Genomic DNA, 18,313 nt, shown 5'->3' on the forward strand with positions numbered 1-18,313 from the left:
GAGGAGGAGGAAGATGAGGGCGAGGACGAGGACAAAGAGGAGAAGCAGGAGGAGGTGGAGGAGGAGGAGGACGAGGACGAGGATGAGGAGGAGAAAAAGAGGAATAAGAGGCAGAAGATTAGGAAGAAAGAAGAAGAAAGAGTAGGAGAAGGAAAGAAAAAAAGAAGTAAGAAGATGGGGAAAGGGAGAGGAGATGAAAAGAGGAGGTGAGAAGAGGGAAGAGGGGAGAGAGGAAAGGAACTTGTCCTATACTCTTTCTAACAGCTGTTCTACTGAAATCCTCAACATTAAAGTCCCCTGACCACACCTTTGTGATGTTCACATGGCAAAGAATCTTTGGAGTATGTTTTAGACATGTGTTCTCTAAAGAGGCAAGATATTTACACTTTGGTAGATCTGTGGCTACATGAGCATAGGCTAGCTCATCTTGTCAGCTACAAAATAAACACAAGCACATATATTGTCCTGGTGGTTAAGGAACTGGGACTGGTCCTGTCCAAGTGGATACTCTGAAAGGTAGGTTAAAACTGGGCTATAGACGGTGGCTACCAGGGATTAGAGACTGTCAGAGCAGAAGAGAAGAACACAGTGACCCTACTTCTGCTAAAGGTAAAGGTGTGAAAGCTAACGGCCCAAACGGCCAAAAGCTGCTGAGGAGAAGGAATGAAAGGATGCGCGATGAAGGGCGAATGTATGCTGTACTTAAGTCAGAGGCTCTTAAAGCTTGCCACAGTCTAGAATCACTGCAGAGCTTAAAATAAATGATAGGCTCAAGCCTCAAGAATTTCTGGTTTATTGTCTGAGTGAGGCCTGGGCTGTGGTTTGGTGTATTTTGGTTTTTTTTTTTCTCTCTCCCTCTCCCAAGATGTTTCTAAGGTACAATTAACATCAAAAAACCACTGACCCAGACCATTAACAATAAGAAAGGGCTGGGTGTCTTTCTGACTTATTAAAAAAAAAAAAAAAACAGAAATGTGAAAAAAATGACTATTTTCTTAGACATCAAAGGCCAGAATTTCCTTATGGTGGGCTGAATAGACCATTCTTAAAACACACAAGGAAAGGACTAAGGTTAGTACTTTGGAAGGGATTTGAAATAAGCAGACCAAGTCAGAAAAGAGAGCCTGTGGTAGTTTGAATGAAAAATGGCCCCTGACAGGCTCATAGGTATGGAAGACCAATGCCTGTGGATGTGACCAATGCTTGGCAAAGAATAGAAAGGAAGAGGAGAGAGAGAGAGAGAGAGAGAGAGAGAGAGAGAGAGAGAGAGAGAGAGAGAGAGAGAGAGAGAAGAGGGAGGGAGAGAGAGATGAGCAGGAGGAAATGGGTGGAAAGACAGATATGGAAATGGGATGCCCTGCACTCAGCCATGGGTGCCCAGGTGCAGAGACCTGCAAGGCCAAGGACAGACAGACAGATGGTCAATCAATGCTGCAGACCACCTTTTGTTGTTGGGTATAATCCTGAGTCCCTTTTGCTGACATAAAAACATAAAAACATAAAAACAGGTCTTCCCTCACTCAGAACAGCCCTGCATAGCAATAGAACTTACAAGTCATAGAAAGAGAAGAGGCGTTAAAGGCACAGTCCAGTTCCCACAGGATGACTGGAGCACCTCTACCACATCCCTGAACTGGCCTCTTACAGACCTCTGCTTGGGTAACCATGGCAACTGCATCCCTGATAATAAAGCTCCTGAGGAGTCCTTTGTGGAGAGTTGCAGTGTGTCTTTCTCTAGGATGTTTACACTTTGCACAGTACACAGCTGACCAGGATTAGAGAGAACCAACCACCAGGATGCCTTGGAAGCCTGAGACCCTTCATCTCTTCAGCGTTTCTCCTTCTCATCACCCACTTCCTATGTCATGGTTCATACCCACAGCACCCACCAAATTACCACCCCATCTTTACACATTTCAACTGACTTTCATCTTCATATTTAGACACCATGTTCTCTAAGAATTCTGAACAGCTCAAGGAGGCACCCACCCAGGAAAAATCCACACCAAACGGCTTTACATTCTTACCATGTAAAATAAATAAATAAATAAATAAATAAGTATTTACCTCTGATACTCTGGAGATCCATTTGGCAGATGTTATTCGACTCTTTAAGGCTTCTCTTATCTGGAAATTTAACAAAGTGAGTTAATAATTAAACTTTTATAAAAGTTAACGAGCTTGGACCTGACATATACTACAGCAGCAAAACCAGTAGCCAGCTGGGTGCTTTTGGTGGGATCAGTAACATGGTGGAAAGAGCTAGAGAAAGTTGAGGGGAGGAGGAGGGACAAGAGAGATGCAACTAATCAAGAAGATTCTTGTCCTAGGTCTTAAACATGGACACAGTGGCTAGGAAGCAAGTTTACACAACCTCATAGATTCTAATAACAGCTTTAGTATTGTTTGTTGAATTAACGAAGTAGCTCATCACATTTCCTTGTGTGTCAATTCTTCAAATCTTTTATAAGGAGAAAAATGTACTATACAATGTCTCAGTGGGTCAGAACTAAGAAAATGATGATGATGATGATGATGATGATGATTTTATTACTTTACAATGCTTTTCATATGGGTCATCTCATTCTATAAAGTAAGTAGCCTTGAAAGATACTACTTATATATTATTAACAATATTTTATTAACTTATATTAACAATAGATACTATTGTCCCCCTTAATACTGCTGAGGAAAGTGACACTCCAAGACTCAGTGACATTCAAAGTCAGTCAGCTGTTATTAGAATGGCTTGCGTACAGTACCTTTGGATCCAGGATTGTTCCAAACAGCAGGATAAAGAAACCCTGTGGAAGAAGAGCCAATTACAATATAATGGTGGTAAAAATAACAAATGCCAACATTCCTCACGTCCCTTCTATTCCGGCCGTAAGAGAACAACTCTACCTGGTCTTCTTATTCCCTAGTCTAAAGGCACAATGCCTACACATTTGTTCAACAAACACTGTCTAAAACAATGGCAAAAACCAGTTCTTCAACAAAGATGTGTGGCCACTGTTCTGGCAGCTGCAGGGATGAAACAAAGCCCCTTGCTTTATGCAGGGACATGCAGAAACTTCAGGCTTGAGTGGCATGAAAATGTTTCTCACTTATCAACAGCTGTTCCCCGAAGGACAATAATGTTTCAAGAAAGATTGGGGCTGGCGAAATGGCTCATCGGGTAGGAGCACTGACTGCTCTTCCAAAGGTCCTGAGTTTGGATCCCAGCAACCACATGGTGGCTCACAACCACCCATAATGAGATCTGACGCCCTCTTCTGGCATGGCTGAAGACAGCTACAGTGTACAATAATAATACACAGTGTATAATAATAAATAAATCTTTGGGCCGGAGTGAGCAGGTTGACTGGAACAGGCAGAGGTCCTAAAACTTCGATTCCCAACAACCACATGAAGACTCACAACCATCTGTACAGCTACAGTGTACTCAGATACATAAAAAAAGAAAAAGAAAGATGTAAAGGGGAGGCTAGGTCATGCAGGTGTGCAAGCAAGACACTTCCACAGCACTGAGGAGAGCAGGTGTACACGGTTGCTCATAATCTCCTCACATCGTGGATGCAGAGGAGAACCCCATCTGTGGAAAGATGACCACCCTCCACAGCTACAATCCAAATTTGAGGTTTGCTACTTCTATTTTCACCTTTCCACTAAGAACACCACAAAATCCCCCACCCCAGAAGAAGGCAACAGTCCCGTTTTTCCAATGAGGAGAAGGAAGTTCAGAAACTCAACTTTTAAAATGCTGTAGTGACGTCCCTTAGATGCACTTCTTGGATGCTGACTAGCTTAGACAGTGGATGGAGAGGGAAGAGTAAGAAGGTGTCCATCCCTGCCGGAACTCCCTTTCTAAATCAGTCTCAATTTCATAACTGAATGGGAGCCCAATGAGAAGAACACAACTGGCACCATGAAGATGACAGAGCCAGTGGAACAGTAAGAACAACAGCCTGTGGCCACCACAACTTGGTGAGAATGCAGCTGGCAGCTAGAGTGTGACAGGAACCAATGGGAAGCCAGGCAGTTGCATCATTCATTCCTCCAATGTACTCAAATGTACCTTACCACATAGACAGTCTAACATAAACACCCAAGGTTGGCCTGCATGGAGATTTTTAACAGATTGTATGTCTGTGTGAACTCTTCTTTTAGAAATGCTTATGATTATTTAATTTTGCTTATTATCAATGTGTGTGTGTGTGCGCACATACCCATGTATGTATATGTAGTTTATGTACATGGAATTGTGGGTGCTATGGCACACATGTAGAACTCAGAATTGTTCTCTGGGTCAGTTTTGGCTGTTCACGTTGTTGAATCAGGGACTCTCTTATTTCTGCCTTGTTGCATACTCCATACTAGCAGGTCCATGAGCTTCTGGCCAGTTCTGTCTTAATCTCCCATCTTATGGGAGGAGGGCTGGATAACAGATGCTCTCCATTCCATCTGGCCTTTTACATGGGTTCCAGAGATGGAACTAAGGTTTCTCAGACTTACATAGCAAGTGCTTTTACCTACTGAGCCATCTTGCCCTCACACTCATAAGCCTACAATGGCCACTAACTAGTGTGGAAATATCATTGTTGACATGAACCATTAGTTTACAAAGTATTATTCTTGTAAAGATGCTTAGAACAGACACATCCCAGCCTGTTTGAGTATTACAGGTACATTTGAAAAATCAGAATATTAATGAAATTGGCCCTGGAACTATTTTTTTTTAATTTAGTGTGGAGGTTTGAATGGGAATGGCCCACAAAGGCTAATTGGTGTGAATACTCAGTAGAACTATTTGGAAAGGATTAGGAAATGTGGTCTTGTTGGAGGTTTGTGTAGCTCCTGCTTCTGACCTATAATTTAAGATCAAAAGTCTAGATTTCTTCATTCCATGTATACTTAAGAACATTAAGCAATTATCATCTATACTCCCTTCTATCCTTAAAAACAATTAAATCAAATTTTATTTTTTATTTGTCTCTATCCTTTTATGATTTGCTTCTGGGAGCAGGATGCATCTACCATCTGACTCTCTCTGCTTCCAAGCAGCCACCTATCTCTTTGCATAGCAGGGGCTCCCAGTACCTCTGAGGTTAAACTCTCTGAGGCAGCTAGAAACCTGTCCAGAGTAAATCCCTGCCATCTGGGTTCCTTTGTTCTAGCTTGCACCGGAACCGTGTGACTCAGCTCGGCTGGCTGAAAAACCAATTCTCATCTCCTCCTAAATTTATATCATGGTGTGTGTGTGTGTGTGTGTGTGTGTGTGTGTGTGTGTGTGTGTGTATTCCATCTGAGAATCTTTAAGTAGTTTTTAATAGTGAGTTCTTGCCAGACATGTTAGACGCTATCTGTAGTGGTGAATTAGTTAAATCACTTTGGGTCCCGGAGGGTCACACACACTGCACTCATGTAAGAATTCTCTGGATTCACAAATGAAACACACGCATGTGGGCCAGTTAATTTTCATATGCTTTGACTAGCTCAATGGCTGGGCATTTCTAAACCTCCCTGGGCTAGCACACATTCCCCACTGGTATTCTTGAGTTAACATCTTCTAAAATCTGTATTTCATCTCTGCTACCCTGTTACCTTCCCTTTCCACATACATTGCTGGATGGTTTCTCTCCTGTAGCTCTTAAATCTGATCCTTCTCCCTCTGAGTTGTGGTGATTCATTCTCATTCTCTCTGTGTCTCCGTGTCTCTGTCTCTCTGTCTCTCTGTGTCTGTGTCTCTGTCTCTCTTTGTCTCTGTCTCTCTCTGTCTGTGTGTGTGTGTGTGTGTGTGTATGTGCGTGTGTGTGTGTGTGTGTGTGTGTGTGTGTGTGTGTCCCACCTCTATCCTTCTGCCCAGATCTTAGCTATACAGCAATTCTTTATTATTAATCAAAACCAGCTGAGGGCAGGGACCCTCCGGTCCAGAACCTTCTGAGAGCCGAAATAAGACAAAGCATTAGAACCAATACCCAACAGGTATGGCCTTATTGAAGTAGATGTGTCCCAGGGGGGTGGACTTGGAGGTTTCAAAAGCCCATGCCATGCTCAACTTCTTAGTCTCTTCCTGTAAAGTTCTCACCTACTGCTCCTGCACCATGCCTGTCTACCTCCAGCCATGATGATCATGGATGGACTAACACTCTAAAACTATAAGCAAGCCCCCAATCAAATGCTTTCTTTTAACAGTTGTCTTGGTCATATGGTCTCCTTGCAATACTGGAACAGTAACTAAAATATCTAAAAACCACAACTGTAGAATATTTCCCCTACATAAATGTGTGAGATTTTGTTTTTGATTTGCTTTCTGTTTTTGGTTTGGTTTTGGCTGATGGACAAAAACAAAAACAAGCAAAAAAAAAAAAACAAAAACCACTTCTCTTCATAAGAGTTTTAATTCAGTGGCAGTTGTTTTTACATATTTGTATATTCAACTTTTGAAATAATAATTGACACCAGTAGTGATGGCACATACCTTTAATCCAACCACTCAAGAGGCAGAGGCAGCTGGATCTATGTGAGTTTAAGGCTAGCATGGTCTACATAGTAAGTTCCAGGATAATCAGGACTACCTAGAGACCCTGTCTCAAAAAAATAAATAAATAATAATAATAATGACAAAAAAATATGTGTTGATTCTGTATTCAGATGTGCATATATTTAGTAACTTCATTGGGGGTGTGTGTGTGTGTGTGTGTGTGTGTGTGTGTGTGTGTGTGTGTGGAAAGGGAACTAGGGACTGAATTAGGATCTTTGGGCATGCCTGGCAAGTACTCTACCTCTAAGCTGTAGACCCAACCCTAATTACTTTATTAACCACCCTAAGCTTTTATAGCCACAAATATGCAACATTAAAATATTCCATTCAAATCATTTTTTGTTGGTTTCTGCCACCTTGAAAGAAAGTTTATTCATGGAATTCCATATCTAGCAGAGAACAGATGAGTGCATATATCTTTAAAAAAAAAAAATCAGCAAGATCAGATTCTTCCCATTCCTATTAGTGGACAAAGAACAGTTTAAGTGGATAAGCCAGAAGTCTTCATTCAAGTTTTAGTCTTTAACGATTTATTCTCCTACTAAAATATCTTTGGGAGATAGGGCTGGCCAGGCTCTCACTCAGTAGAGATATTTCAGTTGAAGTAGAATCATAAAAGCTTTAAAAGGGCCGGGCAGTGGTGGCACATGCCTTTAATCCCAGCACTTGGGAGGCAGAGGCAGGTTGGATTTCTGAGTTCAAGGCTAGCCTGGTCTACAGAGTGAGTTCCATGACAGCCAGGGCTACACAGAGAAACCCTGTCTCAGAAAAAAACAAAACCAAAACCAAAAACAAACAAATAAAAGCTTTAAAAAGACCTGCCTCCTCTATCTTCTGCCCTCCCAGCCTGTTTCAGAATCTCTCTTTTGCTCAGTCACCCGCAGCTGCCTCTCTTCTTCTCAGCCTAAGCTCCACATCTGCTGCTGCTTCTCATCCTGTTGGTTGTATCTGACTTCTGTGGATCCACGTCCCTGCTCCTTCTCCTCCCTCCCTGAACATCCTAGGACGTCCTGATTCAAAGACAGGCAAAAATTATACTTAAATGGACAAAGAAGTTTGCAGGATGTATGACTGTTGCTTATTCTAATGCATTTCCTTGTAAATCTGTGTCATTGAATTTTACTGATGGCTGTGTCTATAACCAGCTCACATATAAGACAGCTTCCATGAGCCAGTGTGAGCCAGTATTGCACTACCTTAAATCAGGCAGTGTCTAGCCCTCATGCATACCAACTGGCAGCTGTCCACTACCTCGTGGGTACCGGCACCTCACTGGCACCTCAGTGACTTCATCCTCCTTGCCAGGAGTCAAGGCAGAAAATGACTTGAGTTTCAAGTTGATCCTATTACAAGTGAAAATGCCCACAATATCAAAACACAAATGCTCACAATCCAATCTAAAACAAGAGTCACAGTCAGGTAGCCCAAGGGGAACAAGGAAAGAGACTGTTGTAGAGTGAGACCCATGTTTATAAGGGTTTGTGGTGGTTTGAATAAGAATGACCCCCCGCTGGGCGTGATGGTGCACGTCTTTAATCCCAGCACTTGGGAGGCAGAGGCAGGTGGATTTTTGAGTTCGAGGCCAGCCTGGTCTACAAAGTGAGTTCCAGGACAGCCAGGGCTATACAGAGAAACCCTGTCTCAAAAAAAGAAAAAAGAAAAAAAAGAGAATGGCCCCCACTGACTCATGTGTTTGAATATGCTTATCCCATAGGGAATAGCACTATTAGGAGGTATAACCTTGCTGGAAAGGGTGTGGCCTTGTTGGAACAAGTGTCCTACTGGGAGCAGGCTTTAAGGTCTTACAAGCTAAAGTCTGGGGGTGGCTGGAGAGACAGCTTATCAGTTAAGAGCACTGGCTACTCTTCCAGAGGACCCAGGTTCAATTCCTAGCACAGGCAAGTTTATAACTCCAAGATCTGACACCCTCACAAAGACATACATGCAGGCAAACACCAATGCACATAAAATAAAAACAAATTTAGAGAAGTAAGTTCAAGTCTGACTGGTGTGTCACACAGTCCTCTTCTGCTGCATATGGATCAAGACGTCAAACTCTGAGCTCCTTCTCCTGTGCCACATCTGCTTGGACACTGCCATATTTTTTGCCATGATGATAATACACTAAACCTCTGAAATCGTAAGCCAGCCCCAGCTAAATGCTGCCCTTTATAAGAGCTGCCATGGAGTCTTTTCACAGCAATGAAACCCTCACAGAGGTAGGGTTTATGAAGAGTGGACTGTAGCTGTGCTAAGCTGAAAGTTAGGAATACTAGCGACTTACTTCAGTCCCGTCAACGACTAGTTTTGTAAAGATTTGTAACGAACTGATAATTACTAATATCACTATAAATCTAGACTTTCTGTTGAAATATAGAAAATAGCCAAGATTTAAAATGTTACATATGTCCTTCTACTCTCTTCCTGGATGAGAAAAACATGCTTGTAAAAAAAAAAAATTAACTAAACATACAAAGATCATGCTACATTTTCTCTGTAAGAAAGAGAGTCAGAATTCAAGTCCAGGCCTTTTTGAAACAAATATTTATGTCTATTTCATTGTCTTATTAAAGCGGGATGCATGGGCTCCTAATTGATGCGCACACTCTCTCGATTCAGACTCTATCGCAGCATCTGGACTTACCTGAAGTGCATTGAGTAAGGAGAAGATAATGTGGAAGGCCAGGGAGTGACCGTCAATGACGGTGGCTATTCCAAATCCCCAGGTTAGCCCCAGCAGTGGTGTGAGGATGGCAATATTCTTACAGATCCTCACGATGGCTCTTACTTCCTGGAACATGGAGCTACCGATGGCAGCTCTCTGGGTCTTGATGATGACCAGTGTGACTGTAATCAGGTTTACTACAACAATGGACAGAGCTGGGACTACAAAGGCCAGGAGTGCCTTGGTCATGTCCCAGTTAAGCCAGCAGGCCTCAGGTCGGAGGTAGCCTTTTCTAGGCTCTGTAACAGCAAGTGTGATAACAGCAATGACCAAAGGGCACCCATAGCCCACGGAAAACAGAGAGGCCACCAGGCATGACTTGGGCAGTGTATGGAACACAATGAGAATTCCATAGAGGATAAGGAGAGCCTTGGCAAGCATCCAGAAAAACACAGACAGGTAAAAGAAGTGAACAAAAAATGTCGCAGTCACACATCCATTGTGGTGTAATACTGGGCCACTGAGGAAAGAGGCCACAATGAACCATACATCAGCCATCAACAAGGTGACTGCAATGTTAGCGATGCACAGGTGACGTAAATAGGAGATCTCGGTCTTTGTCACTTGACTCCAGACTAAGGCCTCAATGGCCAGGCAAATGATCAAGCTGCAGATGGAAATGCCTAGGCCTACATATGTGATATAAGTTAGAACCGGGTTTTCCAAGGTGTTGGGAGACATTAGAATGGAGAAAGAAGTAAATAACTTGTTCGGTCGACAAAGGCAAACAGCTTGCCGGGAGTTTTCTTGAATCATTTTACAAACGCTCCGGTCCCATCTGCTCTGCAAGGAGTGCCATCCCACACACTGGGACCTCCTCTCTCCAGATTTTCTGATCTTTTCAAATATCAGTGAGATGTTTTGAAGCTCCTCAGGCAAAATGACGGACAGGACGAGCCCATTCACGGTCATATTTTCCAAAAGACTGGCCTCCAGGATAGCCCCAAGAGTTGGGAAAGCAATGCTAATGACCTGGAAAGCAGGAGGCACCCTCTGAAGCTCTTTGGTGGTGAGCAGTACCCTCCCAGTGACCTTATCACTCGTATCGTTAATTCGCATTGAGAACGTGAAATTCTTGCCAAGGCTGCCCCTGGAAATGATGGTACCCATGGTATGAATGAAGACATGTGATATGTTGATGAGATGTTCCTTCATAAATAGCTTGCTTGCAAATGAATTGATTGATTGAAGCAAGACACAGCTGCTGTTTCTGTCTTGGATGAAGGTCCAATTTGATATGCTTTTACTGTTAAGAATGTGGTTAGCCATGGCGCTGTAACTCTGCCAAAGAAAAACTGGCATTAATCATGAGCCACTCTTTGAAGCTCCCAATGCATGTAAGGCTTGCTTTTACAAGGTGTGGTCCTCTAACCAGCAGCATAGGCACTCCACCAGACCCTCCCTTAGAAATGGAGAATCTTACACCTCACCACAAACTCAATGGGTCACAGTCAGTATCTTAATAGAACCCTTGGGTGACTTGTTAGCCCAGTAAAGCTTAAACATACTTGGAGATATGTCCAGATTGTGGCCCACAGACTGCATGCATGCCATAATAGCTAAAAATGAAACCCAACCCATTTGTAGATGACAATACCATATCACAATATCAGGAGGTTGGACAGGGGCTCAGAAGCATCCCAGTCAGTAAAAGGCTTGCCATTCAAGCACGCTGACCTGAGTTCAGATCCCCAGCACCCATGCAAAAGAGGGAGAATATGGCAGGCACATTTGTAATCACAGAAATGGGGAGGCAAAGACAGGTGAATCCCAAAAGCTCATTTGGCCAGTCAATATATCCAAATCAATGACTGAGCAAGAGACGTGGTCTTTAAAAAAGAAACAAAACAGATGGAAAGAAACTGAAAAAGACATTTGGCATTGACCCTCCACACATGAATACCTATACACACATAAGTATGTGCGAGCACTTGCACACACACACACACACACACACACACACACTATTGGATACCATCTAAGGGATTTATCTGTAAAGCAATTCCCTGCCTTGCTTTCTTCCTATTTGTTCAATGCCTTCCTGTGAGAGCTGAAGGTATGCAGCTTTTCCATGCACCCGATTGACCTGTCAGAGTGTCCGTAATGTAGTTGACATCTGTTATTGCCAGGTTATGTTGTAGGACCCTGTATAGAAATACACAGAAAACTGGGACGTGACCTCACAAACTGAGTCCCCCTTCACTACTCTACTTTAAGCATCAAAATGAAGAAATAAATCCAGTTTCATCTCACACTTAGTCCAAAGGTTCAGCTGTTTGTTTTTTATTCAAACACTTGTTCTAATTCACAAAGAATATATAACTCCTCCTTTGTGCATGACCACCAATATTTCTTCAACATTTTCAATAGCTTCCATATGCTTTAGAAAAGCAGACTCTGGCTCCTAACCAACTCCAAACCTCACAGAACAGATTTAACCCCTTATGGACCTTGACCTTTAAAGACTCAGGCAGTCATAGAATCAGCCCTCACTCACAGCTTTGGACCCTCACAGAATCTTCGCCTTGTAGAGTCAACCCTTCAAAGACTCAACATTTCAGGGACTCAGCACCTCACAGACTCAACCCATGACAGACCAAGGCCCTGGGAGGAATAAAAATAAATACAGCCTACCACAGAACCAAGTGGTATAACTAATCTCTATTAATGTGTCTTGACCCAATGTGTTAATTTTACTCTTCTGTTTACTCTTCTTCCTTCCATAAGATTTCTTGAGTGCTGGCTATGTGGGACAACAGAAATACTGTGGTGGGAAAAGTGGTTCCCAATCCCTGGAAAGCTCAGAGGGTATTCCAACTAACCCAAGTTCCTTCCCCAAAGAGATAAGCCATTGTTGGGTCTGCAAGGCCACTCACCTGCATCTTTTCCTCATTGACGTCTTTGGTTAGAGTTGTTGAGATGTTATGTAAGAGCTGTACCACCACAGCGATGTTCCCTGGTATCCGAGGAGATTTCTCAATGCCTCTGATCACACAAGACAAATCCTTTGGACACTTCTCCATCAACGTATCTGTTATGGTTTTAAGTTCTCTATGATACATGTGTGTGCGTATGGTTGATGCAGATAATTGAACTGAATGTGATTCCTCATCCTCCTGGAAACAGGAACAAAGTAAAAAAATCTGCTATTTGTTTGGGTTCAATGCAAAGGGACTTTTGCTAGAATTTAGAAGAGCTCTATCATACAACTGAATAGCACTCAATATGCTTTCACTTTTCATTTTCAAAGTTGGATCTAGGGTAGAATAACCTGACCAACACCAAGATGTATAAGCAAAATATAATTCTGAATTTCCCAATGGAAATGGCTCTGGTCTTCTGAAAGTGTACCTATTTTCTTTAATGTATCGCTTCAGACACTCCCAGTGTATATATATTTCATGTATATCTTGTATATTCCTATAGATTACTATTGCCATTTAACTTACTTTTACATTCCCAAGAGGTGAACCAAGAGACACCATGTTTTTGGTTTTGGGGTTTTTTTTTTTGTTTTTGTTTTGTTTTGTTTTGTTTTGTTTTTAAATATCAGGAGCTGGAGAAATGGCTCCATAGTTAATAGTGGGTGCTGTTCTGGCAGAGGACCCAGAGTTCAGTTCCCATATCAGGTAACTCACAGCTACCTGCAGCTCCAGCTCCCAGAAACCTGATACCTTTGCAGGCACCCACATCTTATGAAGATCCTGATAGAGCTGCAGCTTCTCATCTAATGAAGTCTGAGGTACTGCCCAAATTTCATGGGTCTGACAAGTTGAGGCAGGGGCGAGGGGAGGGAGGGACAGTTTACTAGTCAGTGAGATACACTGTGAGTACCAAGGCTTTGGGTTATTTTAAAGGCTGGAGACAAACATGGAGAAGTTGACTGTGACAACTCGAGATGCCTCTCTTTGCTCTGCCCAAATGACCAGGCTCCTACTTGCCTGCAGTGGGAAAAGATACACTCCACTTTCAGATGCCCAACAGGAAGGAAAAGGAGATGGGCGTGTGTTGATGTACTCGTGCACAAATGACCTATTGCTGCTGTGGAAGCCTGTCTTCTCCTCTTCTGCAGCCCCACTTTATTCAGAGTGCTCATGGGAGAATCCCTGATACGGGAGAAAGGACATTACCTCAAAGATGCTTTGGGTATTCAGAGTGTGGCAGGTTTCAGTGACTTTGTGCCATTTCTTGGCCTTACAGGCAAATTTCATGTCGCCCTCACTGTTTGGAGGGCAAGACTGAAAGCAGGGGGTGGCATTATTCTTACAGACACCGTCACAGATATCTGGGAAAATAAAAGATACCCGTATCAGATAGAAAGGTCTGTGGTCAGTCATGGCTGCATCTGCCAGTCAGTAAGGTCAGTCACTGTTGCGAAGGCACATCAATTCTGTACACATGGGTATCTTTTCTTGGTAAAAAGATGATTAAATATGTGTAAGTAATCATAACCTAGTCCTGAAACAGTATCCTGCTGTTTCTGACAGAACCACACAGCAAATTTCGATGTATCAAACTGAGTAAAGTGTAAACTTCTCCCATTAAATAGGAAGAAAGAGCCCATATGTTATTCTATTGAGTTACCCTCCCATGTCCATAGAGACCCCTAAAGACCTCCTTAAGTCCTAGAGATTCTCAGGTCAGCTCTACTTTGGAATCCAGTCCCCCTGCTGTTCCCAAAGAATCTTCCAATCCAGAACTTTATAGCAAGCCCCATGGTCAATGAGACCCATGCTGGTCACTGCCCTGGTATGAATTAGCTCAATGAGAATTCTATAGCAAAGAAGTCCGAGACTAGAGGAACAGAGGATGCTGAGAAGACAGACTATTGCTAGGGCCAAAGACACAATGGATCAACATGTAAATAACCCAAGTACAAATGTAATCTATCAAGGTGCCTCATCTCTCATGCCATTAGCCAGAGGGCCAAGGGTGGCCTGCTGTCACAACAGATGATCCAACTTCTGTGTGATGGGTAATGCTGCCAACATACCATGTGGCCTGGACATCACATGCTCCTTGCTCTCACTGGCGGCCTGAAAAGAGAAAAATCAAATTTCACAGCAAAATCAAATGTCAGCGTGTGACACCGCTGGTTCCTTTTAGTCACAGACAAACAACCAGGTCTGAGTCAGCTGTGATGCACACACAGCCACCAAAGCCCGGCTGTCACAAATGACCCAATGACTTCTCCATCCGTGCTTCCCACCAGTGCCAGGAAGTGGGATTGGATTCTCCTCCCCGTCATAACTCCGTATCATTACAGTCTATAGCCTACACAGAAATTACACCATGGGCAGAAGAAAGTTCCCTAGAAAGTTAATGAAGGCTTACTTTGGTTGTATGTGCCCCATTGAATGCTGGGAGAAGGCCATGTCATCTGTTGAGACTATCTTTTTTTTTTTTGGTCACTCTATCTCACCCCTCCCCCTTTACACTCTATCCCATTTGGGGTATCTCTAAAGTGGTGTATTTATTAATAAAATCCAGACAAGGAGCTGAGTGGGGAACACATTTCATTGGATTGAGTAGGATACAATTATGTAGTTTGCAGTAACGTCTAAATTATAAGAACATCAGTGCTTAAATATCATTAATTCAAAATTATTTATAGGGGCCCACAGAACAACAATAAATGTTAGCTGCCATAACCTCTTGCAACTCTATAGAAAGAAACTGTAAGTTTTCCTAACTTTTCTAGCAACTCCACACATTCACATAAAACTGCTAATAATAAGTGGGAAAAACTAAACAGCGTGATTCCAACCTAGCAACAATAAGAAAAGTACAGAGTACAGGGCAATGCCAAAGAAAAGGACAGGGAGACACAAAGATGACTCAAGCATTAAGGGAACCAGCTGCTCTTCCAGAGGACCCTGGTTCAATTCCAAGCACCCACATGGCAGCTCTCAGCTGTCTGTATCCACTGCTCCAGGGTCTCCTAGGGCACCAGGCACACACACGGTGCATAGAAATACACTTGGACAAAACACCCGTATACATAAAATAAATGTTAGAAAAACATTCTTAAAATGAAAGAACGGTCTTCCTACTCTTATATAGAGAGAAGAAATTATAAACTCACTAGTGCACAAAATGGAAGAAAAATGCAAATATAGCTTTAAGCTCAGGAATTATTATTACTAGTATAATTTTTACCAAATGTGCTACTGAATAATGCTGAGTGATTTCTGGATCGATCCCTTTAGCAATTCTGTTTGAAATTTATTTTGATTCTTTATCTCATTCTAAGAAAATAGCTCACTTTCATTTTGTATTTTGTATTTTAGGTTAATAGTTTTTAAAGGAGTTCCCCACACCCCCACCCCATCCTCCCAAGCAGATCTAGCTACCCTGAGAGATTGTGGTCTGGAAAAAGTCTACCAGGGTTCAAATCCTGACAGTGTCACTTGAGAGGAACAGTTCAACTATTCGTCTCAGTTTCTCTATTGGAAAGCAGAGCAGGCATGGCTGCTCTTATGGAGAATAAGGTCACATATGAGGAAGCCAAGAGGCCACCCTTAAATGTGTGAGATCTGTTTATGATTCGGCTGCTGTTACCATTCTAGTGCTGAACAGTGATCACACCAAGCTTGTGCTTCACCCTGCGAAATAGTCTTTTCTGATTGAGTTCGAGGTGGCCTAGCCTTTCCTCTGCCTTCTGAAGGACTTGTCAATGACACCAGCATACACCACTGCTCACTTAGCCAGACTCAGCTCACCTGGCCCACTACTGTTCTCATCTTTTCCATGTTATCTTTCCAGATAACTTTAAGTTTCTTGGAAACATGATTGTACACAGTCTTCCTCTATCCCCTAAGGAAATAATTCAAGGTCTTGTTCAGATGTACACTTGGTAAGAACATGTTGGTGTGCGTGTGTACACTCACAAATACAGGCATGCATATGTTAATATGCATAAAGGAAAAGTGAGGCTTCCTATTTCTGAACCAAGTAAGTGCCCTCTAGTGGCTGGGAAGAGCATTGTCTACGGCTCCATCTTGTATTCTAATATTCTATTGAGGAAGAAGTAAAACTTCTGGACATTGCTGTTTACAGACACGTGAGGTTAATTTTATTTTTTTATTAACAATATTAAATAATATTGCTGATGTTATCACAAAACAAGACTGAATGTTCCCTGGGTCTTTTTTCCACCAAAGAAAACCATGGAGAATCTGAATTGGGCATTTGAGGTCTCTCCGTAACTGAGAAGAAATGGCTGAGGAATTCATGAAAGAGAATATCTTTAGACTTACCAGTGTATGGTGACCTCTCATTTTTATTCATGGGAACAAATTCCTAGGGTTTCAGTCAAAAAAGTTACATTGTTTCCAGTAAACCAGAAAGCTACAATAATATTTCTAGAGATCTTGAAGACTGCCTAGTCCAGCCAATCTCCTTATTTTTACAAATAAGAATGCAGAGGTTGACATAGACAGGGTGACCTGGAGAAGGCCATGTGGGGAATTCCTCTTATTCTTGAAATTAGAAATTTGCTCTCCTAATTGCTTCAGCATGGCTCCTCCCAGAGGTTAGAGGTCAGACCATGTTCAATAGGCAGAGGGGATGTATGTCAGGAAGTAAAGGCCTCTAAAGTCACCCAACACCCATATTTTTTTGTTGTTTACAGCACCCAGTATTCCCAGGTAGTCTCCCATCCAAGTACTAACCAGTCCTGACCCTGCTTAGCTTCCAAGATCAGACGAGATCGGGAACGTTCAGGGTGGTATGGCCGTAGACCCAACACCCATATTGACATAGCCATTCGGCAATATACCAAAGTCAACAGCTATGGAGGAGCCCTCAACACAGGCAAACTGCAGAGAAAGTGCAGCTGATTATCTAGGTGTGTGGGCAGAAGGCCATGGGATGCTGTCAACAAGAAACTCTTCAAAGTCTACCTTCTTGGGTGAAAGGCCTGACTGACTTCATCCCGGTTAGTTTTCTGAAGTAAATCACGCCTGGGTCCCTCCAGTTAGTTTATGTTGAGATAGCATCTCAAGTGGGTGACTTTTGCTTTAAATATCAACATTCCTCAACCTCACAAAGGCAGCCGCTAACCTGCATCTGCTCAAACTACTGAGCTTTCCCGGTGCATCGGAAAAGTCAGGAGAGGGGTGGAGTCTGGCAGCTTGAGAAACTTGTACAATGAAAAGAAAAGGATTGGATGTCCCTGACAGGGAGACCCCAACCAATAACAATAATAACTGTTTGTCCTGCCCCACCTACTCCACATTGTGTTGAAAACTGTAGACAGGAAAACCAAAGACAGTATTAAGCTGTGGGCATTAGGAAACCACAACAAAACGTCTTCCCAAAGTGTCTATAATTTCTCTCAGCAACCAGATTTCGGTTCAATGTGGGAATGAAGAGAGTCACAAAGAAGAAAGGGGGATTAATATGATGGTAAATACTGTTTGGAAAACTCATGATAAGAGCTTATAAAATCATTCTTTCCTAAGGGGACTCCTCTTCAATTACTTATCTCATATCTCGTATGAACCACATCCTACAATACTTACCTCACCCTCTCTGTCCTTAAAGAAAAGAGAGCTTCACCAGCTAGTCTCAAAGATGCCTTCCAGGTTTACAGTCAAATAATAGCACCCTTTCCCCAAGCGTCTCAAAGTACTTTTAAATCATCTCTTTCCCGATGCTTCTTCACATTTCATTTTAAGTAAACAAAAGGAAAATGAAAGTGAAATGTGACACGATGGAAAATGTACCCCAAATTGTCATGGGGTTCATGGCCCCAACAGAAATTAAAAGAGTAATTGGCTATAAACCCCACCTTCGTTCTTCTGCCAGGATTCTAAACGGAAATGCTATTGCCATTTTGAATGGGATGATGCCTCACTGTGCTCACTAACTGCCACTACTATCTCCTAGTCAACGTGGCATCCTCTACTATTCAAGGCTCTCAGGAACCAGAGGCACCCTACATGTGAAGTGAAAGATGTACTACCCTAGAATATGGGGATATGTGTGCCTTCTCACCCTTGAATCATCTCAGCTTCCTTGTATTCCAGAACTGATGGGGG

General features: G+C 42.6%; 1 protein-coding gene and 1 pseudogene across 3 annotated transcripts in view; both read right to left on the reverse strand.

Moving 5' to 3' along the window:
* The window catches only part of Adgrf2 (adhesion G protein-coupled receptor F2), a 41,115-nt gene that overhangs the window by 3,988 nt on the left and 18,814 nt on the right, over positions 1-18,313 (reverse strand). For 2 of the 3 annotated variants that reach the window (XM_031348196.1, XM_031348197.1), the window contains exons 3-8: positions 14,263-14,305; positions 13,400-13,554; positions 12,146-12,385; positions 9,189-10,550; positions 2,763-2,804; positions 2,068-2,127 (exon numbers count right to left, since the gene is read on the reverse strand). In XM_031348196.1, coding sequence (XP_031204056.1) covers positions 2,068-2,127; positions 2,763-2,804; positions 9,189-10,550; positions 12,146-12,385; positions 13,400-13,554; positions 14,263-14,305 — 1,902 coding nt within the window. The remainder of the gene's footprint in view (positions 1-2,067; positions 2,128-2,762; positions 2,805-9,188; positions 10,551-12,145; positions 12,386-13,399; positions 13,555-14,262; positions 14,306-18,313) is intronic. The other variant, XM_031348198.1, reaches the window with a different exon arrangement.
* LOC116075564 lies at positions 16,894-17,012 on the reverse strand (annotated as a pseudogene).

The sequence above is a fragment of the Mastomys coucha genome, unplaced genomic scaffold (assembly GCF_008632895.1).
Source record: "Mastomys coucha isolate ucsf_1 unplaced genomic scaffold, UCSF_Mcou_1 pScaffold3, whole genome shotgun sequence".
Classification (NCBI taxonomy): Eukaryota; Metazoa; Chordata; class Mammalia; order Rodentia; family Muridae; genus Mastomys; species Mastomys coucha.